The sequence below is a fragment of the Canis lupus genome, chromosome 26 (assembly GCF_048164855.1).
Source record: "Canis lupus baileyi chromosome 26, mCanLup2.hap1, whole genome shotgun sequence".
Classification (NCBI taxonomy): Eukaryota; Metazoa; Chordata; class Mammalia; order Carnivora; family Canidae; genus Canis; species Canis lupus.
The window spans coordinates 39896841-39909912 of NC_132863.1; the positions used below are offsets into that span (position 1 = coordinate 39896841).

General features: G+C 45.5%; 1 protein-coding gene across 1 annotated transcript in view; it reads right to left on the bottom strand.

Annotated features, from left to right (window-relative positions):
• Positions 1-13072, bottom strand: part of ATP9A (ATPase phospholipid transporting 9A (putative)) — a 133226-nt gene that overhangs the window by 50624 nt on the left and 69530 nt on the right. The window contains 4 exon segments of the mRNA XM_072801448.1: positions 345-557; positions 9591-9703; positions 10181-10323; positions 12178-12338. Coding sequence (XP_072657549.1) covers positions 345-557; positions 9591-9703; positions 10181-10323; positions 12178-12338 — 630 coding nt within the window.

Genomic DNA, 13072 nt, shown 5'->3' on the forward strand with positions numbered 1-13072 from the left:
TAAATGAGTGACTGGTACGTGGACTAGATCTTAATAAAGCTGGGATTTTTTAGAAAGGGAGGGTGTGGTGTGAGACCTTGCACCCCTGATGTGCTGGCCATCTGAATTACAAACAAGATCTCTTTCTCTTTGCTTATTTGGGATATAGCTCAAGCCCAAGAGTATTTGTTCTAGAGGGAAGTGAGTCCTGCACACACCTGAAAAGGTGTTTCCCTAGCAGCACGGCATCCTCCCGGCTCGGGTCCGCTGACAGGTGGCCACCTTAGGGAACCCCACCTCCGGCACGTGGAAAACGGGCACGGCGGCTCTGTGTGCCTCGCCGCCTCTGCCTGGGGCTTATTTACCTCATCTGGGCTAGACGCCTGGTACACGCGGCAGGAGTCCTCGTACTGCTTCTCGGCCTCGGCCTGGTCGGTCACGCCATTGGACTCGTACACGGGAGTCACGTTGTGGCAGAGTGCGATGGCCTTCACAGCCTCGTGCACACGGCTGCTCATGGTCCGCCGGACTTTGGTGGTGAGCGTGGGGCCCTTCTGAGCAGGTGGGTCCTGGGATTGCTAACAGGAAAGAGAAATGAACAAGGAAGATGACCAGAGACACAGAAGGGTCTAGAACATGGGGAAGAACCACCATGTGGAGATGTTGCTTTGCTTTCCAGGGTTTTAATATAGCTCTTAGAGACATCTACAGTGACACTGCAATAAATGGCACGTAATTTTTAGGGACCCGATCATTTACAATTGGAAAAAAAAAATCCAAATGCAAAACAGAGAAAAACATTACAATTCAGTGAATGTGGGTAATTCTATCTTTGAACATGGGAATCGTCCTCCTCAGGGTGATGTCAGGGGCGTCTGACAGAGGGAGGCTGGTGTATGAAGCCAGGGCTTCTCAAGGTGCCACAACTGACACTTGGGGAGGATAATTCTCTGTTGCGGGAGCTGTCCTACACTCGGTATGCAGTAAAACTCAGATGCCCTCCCATGGTCCATGTAGCCGGCCTGATCAGCCCACTCACCTCTGCAAGCTCCCTCCTCCTCTCTCTGCTCTGGCCACACCGGCCTTGCCCTCTGCCTGGAACATCATTTCCCAGGTCTCAGCAGGGCTGGCTCACTCTGTCTCCTCACTGAGGTCTCAATCCAAACATTACCTACTCCAAGAGCCCCTCAGTTCATGGTGATCCCTTGTCTGCCCCATCGGAAGTCATGCTTCCACACTGCAACGTGTGATACCATGTTCAGTCTAAAAACAGGCCTGTTCACCTGAGGATTCTCCCGTTAAGCCATGAGAACATGACTTGTCTCTGTGTGTTGTTCATCACTGCAAGCCTAGTACCCAGGGCAGTGGCCGGCATGCACAGATATATGCTGAGCAAGTGAACAAATTAACAACTCAGTATTCTTATGGTGATGCTGGGGCATCCTCCCCCATGATTTTTTTTCTTTTTTCCAGGAAGAAGCAAATATCAAATTGACCAACATATCCTCCCAGGTTTTAAATCACAGATTTGGACCAAAGGAATCCCTGCGATGGTCTTTCCCCACAGCTGAGTCCCTGAAGTTAGACATGTCTCTGGACTTCCCGGATGCTGCATTCCATTAGACACATATTTTATCCAACAGAAGAGAACCGATCCAATCCCTCAGAGTGAATCGCGTTTTATACCCATGAACACATGGTTGCCCAAAACAGAGAACAGATGGGTCACACGAAATAAGAATACGACTTTCATTTAATTTTTTAATACTATTTTTAGCAGTGGCATTAGACTCCCCAGGTAATTAGACAATTACTAAATTATTCTGGTCATGCAGGCACACATACTGCTCTGGCTTCCTGCTCTGTTAACCCCTGGTGTCAAGAGGACACGAGTTTCACTTCCAGGCCAAAGGGCACTGCGTGGTTACGGTAATTAGAGTAATGAATCAGAACTACAGTTTAAATGAATCATTATTTGCCAAGTGCTTTTAATTATAAAGAATTTAACTCTAAAATTATAACAAGGACTGGAGATTTGCAGAAAGGTTCTCTCCGCTGGAAAGACTAAGTCCAGAACGTTCTCTCTAAGCTCTGTAATTTATGTTCTAGCCGCAGCCACGTGTCTTCATTTTGCCCAATTCCTTGGCACCTGGAGCAAATTATTATTTGACATTAAGGGGAGTAACCAGACCTCTGAGGACGAACGCTATTGCCGTGACCGGCAAGTTTTAGTAGCAGTGGGTCTGAAGGACAAGCGGGGGGTGTCCCTCACACACATCGGGGTTGTACACGCAATTGGATTTCGTGTCCACAGAAACACTTCCCCTAGTATTTCAAATGTGGGATGACATGGAGCCTTGGGGCTTTGTCCTCCAGGTGAAGCCAGTCAAGAGCAATGCAAAGAGAGAAACACGGCAGGCCAGATTTTCTACAAAGACCTGGCTTCCAGACCAGGGAGCCAGCTGCCAACAAATCAGAGGAGATGGGGGTGAAGGGCCCCAACCAACATCATGGGCCACGGGTGTAACATCTCCACGCCCATTTATTTCTCTATTACATTAATACTTGTCCCTCTTTCCAACCAAAGACATTCCAGGGAGGAGGAATTCAAATCGTGGATTCTGAAACTGTCTTTTCATTCTCGAAGGAGAGGCTCATCCATACACCAAATGGCAATCCACCTCCACCATGAAGGTGCTGGTAATTACCAGGGGCTCCGCCAGCATCCGTATGTGGGCCCAGTCTTCAAACATCCTCACATTCCCCATATGGAAGAGTTTCACATCATACAGTGTTTATCTGCAGCCTCCTCCACATAGGCCTTTAACCTACGCACATTTCTCCTTACTTAAAAAATACCAGGGGAAAACAAAAACAGATGTGGGATCCACAGGGGCAGGTTACAACTCTTTCTGCCCCGGGGAGAAACCACTGGTCCTCTTGTGGAGAGCTCCGCATGAGGTCAGGAGCTGGAAGGAGAAATTAAGGCCTCCACGTACACAGGCCCCTGACTTGGGCCCTTGGGGGGCTACCTCACACCACAGAACGCTCCAGGGCCATTCTACACATCCCAGCCAACACGAGACACACAGGTGACAATGAACGCGAGGCCTCCACTTCTCACTAGCGATCCATGGCAGGGGCACTTCCCAACAAGAACTCCAGTCTGAATTAGACGAAAGATTAATACAAAAAGGAAATGCTGATTCACCACGAACACCCATTTTCTTTCTAAACGCAATCGAGACATCACCACTTCAGGAGTGTTCATAAGAATGGATACTGTGAATGGGTGGCAACTAGTAAAAATACATTTATGTCAAAGGGGAAGAATTCCTGTTCCAATAGCCCCGCTTTGCTCCTCCAAATAAAGCTCAAAGCTGATAGCTCATTAACCTCAAAGGGCCACCCCCACAGAGACGGGCTCAGAGCCAGTACTTCCGAATGAGTCAACTGAGTTACAGAACGTGTGGTGACTGAATAAACACAGTGTTCACTACTTAACAGGCATCTTCCAGCATGACAAAGGCAACAAATTTCAATTTCTTGAAATTGAACCCCATATAACACCGGGGTTCTCAACTTGGGCAGTTCTGCCCCCCATCAGGCAGTGTCCAGAGATATTTTTGGTTGTCAAGGGGCCACTAGAGACATCCAGATGGGGGACGCCTGAGTGGCTCAGTGGTTGAGCGTCTGCCTCTGGCTCAGGTTGTGACCCTGGGGTCCTGGGATCGAGTCCCTCATCAGGTCCCCCATGGAGAGTCTGCTTCTCCCTCTGCCTATGTCTCTGCCCCTCTCTCTCTTTCTCATGAACATATAAATAAAATCTTTAAAAAAAGAGTCATCCAGGGGATCCCTGGGTGGCTCAGTGGTTTAATGCCTGCCTTTGGCCCAGGGCGCAATCCTGGAGTCCCAGGATCAAGTCCCACATCAGGCTCCCGGCATGGAGCCTGCTTCTCCCTCCTCCTGTGTCTCTGCCTCTCTCTTTCTGTCTCTATCACGAATAAATAAATCTTAAAAAAAAAAAAAAAAAGTCATCCAGATGGTAGAGGGCAAAGATGCTACTCAACACTCTACAAGCCATAGCGTGGCCCACACAACACACAATGATCCAGCCCAATGTGTCGTGATGTCAAGGCTGAGAACTAGGGTATAAAGCCACTGACACCATAAAAACTAGGGCCAGGACTAGGGTCAGGTTGGTGAGACTCTGCTATGCTAATGCAGAGCTGGATCCTGTCGATCTCAAATCTCACAGCTGTGTTCATCATGGGGTTCTACACTGAATTTTGTTAAACATTGCATTACAATATGATTTTATCTTGATCACTATATTTTGGGTTGTTGTGGGAGGTTTGTTTTTTTTGTTGTTTTTTTTTGCATCTCATTAAGTTTTGCTCCCTGGGCGCATAGCTCAGCCACCTTACCCTAGCCCTGGCCCTGTTATAAAACCATTGAGGGGTGCCTGGGTGGCTCAGTAGGTGAAGTGTGTGCCTTCGGCTCAGGTCATGATCTCAGTCAGGGTCCTGGGTTCGAGCCTCTGAGTGGAGCTCCCAGCTCAGTGGGGAGCCTGCTTCCTCCTCTGACCCTCCCCCTGCTCATGCTCTCTCTCTCTCAAATAAAACCTTTCAAAAAGTAAAAAATAAAACCATTAAAAATGATTGTCATCATTGACATGAGTGGAAAAAAGAAAGTCTGAAAAGACATTCTAACAGTGGTTCTTAACTGGAAATGCTTCTCAGAAACCAATAAAGACTTTAAGATATATATATATATATATATATATATATATATATATATATATTACCCTAAAGCTAAAAAGTGCAGTAAGGCCCAGGAATATAGATATAAATATAGATACAGTGTCTCAAAACACTTGTCTCAAAACATTTTGATCACATAATACACCTGGGAAAGAAAATTCTTGAGTATCCTCCCTATGTATATTTAACTTTGTAAACATATTTGTGCTTTATAAAACAAAAGACGAATTCTAGAAATGTTAAGATAAAAATGAAAAACTGCATTTTTCACAGAGTTAGCTAGTAATACATTTAGGGTAAGGAACACTGAGCATTTATAGACTCAAAATTACACTTCAAATGGTCATATGCGTCATTCCATCATAAAGGGGAATGAAGCGCAGGTGCATGTTTCCACCTGGAAGAAGCTCAAGACTATGTGAAGCTGTCGAGATAAACCAGGTACAGGGCAGCCCGGTGGCTCAGCAGTTTAGCGCCGCCTTCAGCCCAGGGCATGACCCTAGAGACCCAGGATCAAGTCCCACGTTGGGCTCCCCGCATGGAGCCTGCTTCTCCCTCCGCCTGTGTCTCTGCCTCTCTCTGTGTGTCTCTCATAAGTAAATAAAACCTTTAAAAAAAGAAATAGGCATCGTAGGATTCCATTTATATGAAATGTCCAAAAAAGCAGACAAACCTACAGACACAGAAAGTAGACTGGTGGTTATGAAGGGCTGAGAATAAGGAGCAGATGTGGGAGTCTAAGAGATACAGGGTTTCTTTCTGGGGTGATTAAAATGTTCAGAAATCAGATAGTGGCAATGTTTGCACAGTGTTGAGAATATACTAAAAAACACTGAATTGTACAATTTAAATGGGTAAATACTGTCCTTGAGGATTACATCTCAATTTTTAAATTTTTAAGATTTATTTATTTGAAAAAAAAGATTTATTTATTTGAGAGAGAACAGGCATGCGAGAGGGAGGGACAGAGGGAGAGGGAAACTTTAGCAGACTCTGCTCTGAGTGTAGAGCCCCATGCAGGACTCAATGTGGACTCGATCTCACAACCCCAAGATCACAACCCAAGCCAAAACCAAGAATTGGATGCTTAACCAACTATACCCAGATGTCCCTATATCTCAATTTTTTTAAGGTACTAATAAATAAATAAGCCAAAGGAAAAGTCATCCTATCTCCTTAGCCCGTTGTGGTTTTTTTTTCTCAAAATGCATTAGATATTTCCTTACAGTTCATTCAGGTTTATACTAATAATCTGGAGTCTTCCTGCAGAAACATTTGAAAGCCACCTCTTTATGAGGTTAATTTAGTTCAATGACACCACTTAAACTGGTCATGTGGACACTTGTCACCTGCAAACTACATTTCAGTGTCCTGAAAATAAACCACTGCAGATTTCTGACTCCTATGACTCCTTCCACAGGACACCCCAAGGACTAGACCCGACAGATGTTCATCTGACATATGGGGGGGGGGGTTCCCGGGGTTGATCTCAATGCTATTAATAGTTAAGATTTAAATTTTGCTTTTAATTTTGAAGACAAAAATACAGAGCAAACACATGCTCTTATCTTTTCTTCTGGCATTCCAATGGGTCATCTTGCAATCTCTGTTTTGGGGTCCACAGATTTAGACGCTGGTGTTCTGAAAAACAGGGCAAACCTCAGATTCATGGTAGCTGTTCTCAAATGCTGCTGTACTTTGGAATCACCTGACTCACCTGTTAGCACTATAGGTCTAGAGATTCTTATTGTCCCAAGTGATCTGACCAGAAGTTCCAAATAGTGGACTTCATGAAACACCAGCATCAAATCTCATCATGAAACTCTGAAGTCCAGTGAATGACTGTAACGAGCTCTGACGAAACTTTTTGGGGTTGTGGTAATGGTTCCACAACTCTGTGAATTTACTTAAAAAAAATTATTGACTTGGATACTTAACATAGCTGAATTTTATGGTAGGTAAACTACACCTCCATAAAGCTGTTTTAAAAACCTGGGAAAGCCTTCATAAGCCTCATCATGAAAGTATTCATATGCTTTTAGACATCGTGAGAGAAGAATGCACACACCTGGCTAGGGTGGGCGGGTACTGTAATTCTGAGCTCACACCAGCCTCGAGATGACCTAATCCTGTAACACTCAGCTATTTTAAATCCAAGGCCAGGATGGGCGAATGAATTTATGAGCTTCCGCTAAGGAGGGGAGAATGGGGTAGCGTTCGTGGGTAAGAAATGTCATTTTCTGACTTTTAACACTTTACAAAGAGTGTTATCTGTGCTAAAGCAAAAATGGACCATAAAAGCTGAACTATGCAAATATTCTGAGAAGGGATGGTTTCTGTAAATACCACGAGCTCTTAAAACACCACCAAAATGGGCAAGGGTGTGTCTGCCGGGGTGGGGCGGGCACACACGACTATGAAGCTGGTATAATCATCAGCCGGCCAGCAGTGCTGAGGAGAGGGCTGGAGAGAGGGGGTTGTTCAGCCAGGCACGGGTAAGCGTGACAGCTCACACAGTGGAACCCCTCAGGTGGCGCCCAGAAGGCATTTGAGATCAATGGTTCAGAGGGAAGAGTCTGTTCCGAGACACAGAAACAAGGCAGCTCACCCTATCCAAAGTGCTGAAGGACTGAGCCGAGGAGAGGGTGACGGCAGGAGGGACGGAGTGGGGATGCAGTCATGCCTGGACCACATGAAAGTCTCAGCCCCAAAACAGAGTTAACAGTACAAAGGGGACTCTGTGCTCCCAGGAGAGAAGCAAGAGGAAAAGCAGGGAAACTGTGTGGGGCAGGAGGGCGGTGGTCCTGTACACAGCCAAGCAACAGAGAGTGTAGTTTTGGCCTAGCGAGTGAGAAGGGATGAACACATAAGGCCAAACACATGAGCAGGTGGGAACAGATATCACAAAGGGCCTGGGACCAGAGGCGGGTAGGGATGGGGAAGGAAGGGGCATCTCTCAAATCTTTGGAGGGAGCAGTAGGGCAGATGGGGGTGGCACTTACAAAGACAAGAACCTCTGGAAGAGAAGCAGATGTAGTGGATGAGGGAAGAAAGTCGGGACTGTAAGTATACTGTCCTTATGATCCATACGCAGCCATGCCAAGCATGCAGGTGTCTTCGGGGTTAAAGCTCCAGATTGGGGCCGCAGACAGAGATGGGAGCCACTGGTACCTGCAGGGTGATGGAAGCTGGGGGAGGAGGGGACCACCCAGAGAGTGATACACAGGGGCCGGTACCGAGCTGTGGAGGCCCCAGGGCCCCAGAGGAAGACAGGTCCGAGAGGGACAGGGGGCTGGATGTGGTTTTTCCTTCCTGTCCAACTAAGTCCTCGTGAATTTTTAAGAGTCCTAAAGTATATCTTTGAAAATGGTCCATGGATCCATTTGGAGACAAGCCACAAATGCCCACACTGGGAGGCATCAGAGGATGACAGTACATGGATCAAATGAACTGTCCTCCATTTAAAATTCACTCCAACTTCCAAATTGTATCCCCTGCTCTGCCATTTGCAGGAGATAACCCTAGAAATCTGGACATGCCTGTCAGTGAATGTTCCAGAAAATGAAATGCCCAATGTAACTGTGGCATGAAGTATTCAGGGGTTCCACCTTTATGCCCTATAGGGAAATACTTCCTTTGCATTTCTAACTGGCCTCTGGCAATAAAATCATCATGTGTTTTGACCAATTTAAGCAAAACATGGCCTCTTTATTCTCATCTCCAGACAAGTGCCGTAACATGTAGCTGGTATAAGCAATCCGTCGGGCCTGACGTGTTTCAGAAACACCAAGGCATTTGTTCAGGTGTCATCTTACTTTTAAAACACAGAGGCCCAGCTCTCCCCTAATCTTAATGATTCAGAACCCCTCAGCTATGAGCCCCAAGTCATCATCCTTCCTTTTGTTTTTGTTCCATTTTGTTCTTTTTTTAACATTTTTTTTTATTTTTTTTTAATTTATTTATGATAGGCACACAGTGAGAGAGAGAGAGGCAGAGACACAGGCAGAGGGAGAAGCAGGCTCCATGCACCGGGAGCCCGATGTGGGATTCGATCCCGGGTCTCCAGGATCGCGCCCTGGGTCAAAGGCAGGCGCCAAACCGCTGCGCCACCCAGGGATCCCTGTTCCATTTTGTTCTTAAAACATCACTAGCAATTCTGATTAGCCGAGGTAGGGACCCACTGATAGAACTTTTCAGGAATATTAGGGCACTTTCCAGTTAATACCTTTCTCTGAAAAAAGACTGATTTTGAAAAGCCTTGTGGAAACAAATGTGGGAGCAGAGAAGTCGTAGGCCATCTCTGATACGTTAATCCCTTTCACGTGATCACAGAGTTGAATACACACCAGAAACCGAAGCTGATTGTGACATTTTCATGAGCGGATCACTCATTCATGTTGCTTTGGCTCCTAATCAAGCCAAGCCAGTAAAACTAACCAGTAGGCTCACAGTGCTATTTCTGGCACCAGTTATTGGCCAAACAAGTTTCTCTAAGGTTTTTCCTAATATCCATAAAGCATTTCAGTAGAGCAGAGTAACTGTGGGAATGAGAGAGATTGGGGGAGGGGATATAACTGAAATTTCACTCAAAACATAAAGGCTTGATGGGTAAAAAGAGAGGTGGTTGGGAAGGAATAGGGAATGATGGCTAACGGGGATGGGGTTTCTTTTTCAGGTGATGGAGACAAATTGATTGTGGTGATAGTTACACAACTCTGTGAATACAGCAAAGACCACTGAATTGTACCCTTTAAATGGGTGAATTGTATGGTATTACGAATAAAATCTCAATACAGGTGCTAATAAATGCAAAAGAATTGTTTCAGGTATCAAAACAGAAGGTTTTACCTGGGTATAAATACTGAATATGTGGCTCTGAACTTCATCCATTGAGTCGAGGCCATAAGCCACGGTGCCTAGATGGAGCCGTTTGAAAACCATCTCATTCTGGGTAAGAGTTCCTAAAACACAAGACAGTTGAGTAACTGTGTCAACATCCTGGGGCTTCTATTCACACGAAGGGCGGCTGAAACTTTCTGAGAGTTTCCCACTCTCTGTCTGCTACACTGGTTTCAGCACTGCCCCTGCTGGGGAGATGTCTATAGTATTTGATGGGCCCAGATCTGAAATCCTTTTCTTTTGAAAGTGCCCTCCTGGGTTTCCGTGGGGAAAATGATCACCCTCGTTCCCTGGGATGGTCCAGAGAAGGGTCAGTCAGGGGGCCTGACTCATTCCATTGGCTGAGACAGTGGCCCATGATCTACCCTAGATTCCATCCTGAGGGAATCTGAACTTTGAGCAGACACAAACATGGACAGGAGATGAAAAAGGTGAAGAAAACAAAACAGCAGCAAGCATCCATCTCAAACCTCTCCAGAAAGAGAATCCAAGCCCTTGCTCTCACCGTGAAGCCTGTGAAGGCCCAAGAAACAGCTCACCTGTCTTGTCCGTGAGTAAGTAAGAAATCCTCCCCAGCTGCTCAGGGATGGTGCTAGAACGAACCACAGTCCCGGGGATTTTCGAGTCCCTCCGAATCACCCAGCTGTACACAATCTTGCCCATGTCGAGGTTCACACGCAGGCTAGTCAGAAAATCAGAGCCAACAGGTTAACGGGATATCTGTGGGGTTCCTTGTGACTACTTGAAGATGGCGAGGACTCTATGACACATCATCTGTGCCATAACATTTGGAATCCCCCCCTGTAGAAACACACCCCTGTGGCCGGATCCACAGATGTAACAAGAGTCAGCGGCACTACCGGATATCTCACTGAACAAATCATCACTGTTTCAAAGCTATTCTGTTTTAGATTAAAATAGAACAATGAAAGTTTAAAATGCCTTTAAAATACTGAAAAGGGGGGTGCCTGGGTGGCTCAGTTGGTGAAGCCAGTCAGCTCAGGTCATGATCTCAGGGTCATGGGATCGAGTCCCATGTGGGCTCCCTGCTCAGCGGGGAGTCTGCTGATCCCTTCCTCCTTCTATATGTGTGCTCTCTCTCTCTTTTTCAAATAAATAAAGAAAATATTTTTTAAAATAAAAAATACTGAAAAAGTAGTTGTCTTAGTCTTACTTTTTTTTTTTTTCTAAGATTTTATTTGTCAGGGAGAGAGAGCATAAGTAGGGGGAGCGGCCTTGTTCTAGGGACACCATGGTATCAAAACTACAATCCCTATCCTCAGGAAAACATGAATTCTAGCTGGGCTGATATAAATATGCAAAAGAGCAAGAGGAATTATAATGCAATATATCGAGTTTAAGATAGAGATTATAAGTACTAGAAGTTTCAGGGAAAAAAATGTGATTTATTTTAATAATGACTTACTAAACATCAATAATGAGGAAAAGTAGGAAAAACATTCCCAACAATATAAAGCTAAATAGTTAAGCCTAGAATATACAAATAGAACAGTTCTAAAATATATTGGGGTGCCAGTATATGTGATGTGCAAAGTTATTTGCAACACATTACTCTGTAAAAAAAAAAGGGGGGGGGATCCCTGGGTGGCGCAGCGGTTTGGCGCCTGCCTTTGGCCCAGGGCGCGATCCTGGAGACCCGGGATCGAATCCCACATCGGGCTTCCGATGCATGGAGCCTGCTTCTCTCTCTGCCTGTGTCTCTGCCCCTCTCTCTCTCTCTGTGACTATCATGAATAAATAAATAAAATCTTTAAAAAAATAAATAAATAAAAATAAAAATAAAAAAAAGAAAAAAGGTACGGACGCCTGGGTGGCTCAGCAGCTGAGCGTCTGCCTTCAGCCCAGTGCCTGACCCTGGGGTCCCAGAATCGAGTCCCGCATTGGGCTCCCTGCAAGGAGCCTGTCTCTCCCTCTGCCTGTGTCTCTGCCTCTCTCTCTGTGTCTCTCATGAATAAATACATAAAATCTTTAAAGAAAAAAAAGATTCTATGTAGAGTTAAAAGAATCCCCCTTTAAAACAGAAAGCAGGCTAGAAAAAATATGTAGCAAATTAAGCACTTATCACTTAGTTGTGAGATTAGAAGTGATTTTGACCCTATTCTTCTGCCATTGTGAATCTTTGGTTTTTCCTACTAAGACAATCTATTATTTACATCGTTTTATAAGAGCATTTATTCAGCCTCCAAGGGAGGCATGCAAACAACTGCATGTGCCACCACTGCTCATCGATCACAGTATTTCCCACTGAGCCCAGGGTCTCTCTCCACAACAGCACTCCCGTGCCACCACCAACCTCCTGAGCTGGTAGGTAAGATGGACTCTACATGACATCCTAGCATTGAGTCGGCAAGGCAAGATCTTTTGGGCAAAGACTAATTCATGGAAGGTTGGTGCAGAGGGGAAGTGCACTTCTGCTGCTAGAACCACAGAGCGTGGCTCACATTCCTGACTGTCCCCCGTCAGCATTCTTCAAAGAGTAAAGAGAAGAAAACGTCATGGCTCATTCTCCGCTTACCTGATGGGAATGATGTTGGAAAACAAGAGGAGGAAGCGGATGATCTGTAGGTACCAACGACCAGCAAAGTGCTGAAGGGCAACCATGACCAGTGACACCACCACCAAAGCACCAAAGAGGATCTTTGTGAGGCAGTTCACCTCCAGGTCAAACAGGCCAATCTGTGGGACGATGCACAAAGGGAGCCTGTGGTTAGCTGGTGCAACCCAGAGCCCACCTGGAGAACTGGTCCTTCACTCAAGAACACCTGCCCCCCACGTGAGACAGTGGGACCAAGCAAACCCTGTATCTTTGGTTGAGAGCACTGGGCTCCAAGGGCCAGGGTTCCTAACAGACATCCAACAGACCTCAAAGAATTCTGATTTCAATTTTTTAATTTAACAGTTAAGAAGACTTAGACTTAAAAAAAAAGAAGAAGAAGAAGAAGACTTAGACTTGGAAACACATAAGCAGGTTACTACTGCATTTGGTGGTGCTCAGCACGGAGGGACCTCTACCATCTTTTGCTGCAGCCTGTAAAACAGCTCAGTCTCACACTCTCGGAACTGCACCACGCACTGATTCAGCGCTTCCTGACAGTTCAGGGCATGTACACTGGTGGTATCAGATGTTTACAGGCTGCATTAATGAACACGATGATTTTAATAATTACAAATTTATTTTAATGTGGATGCAAAAACACATAACCAGCACACCAAAGCCATAACTTCACAGAAACGTGATCTAGGATAAGGCTAAAACACGGAATAAAAAAAAAAAAAAAAAAAAAAACACGGAATAAATGGCATTCTAGTTGTAACGATGGTCGTTGGCAGTGGGTGGCAATGACCAGAAGTTGGGAAATATAGTGTCTGTTCATGATGTTGACAAAGGAGATCATTCTACAATTTCTGGC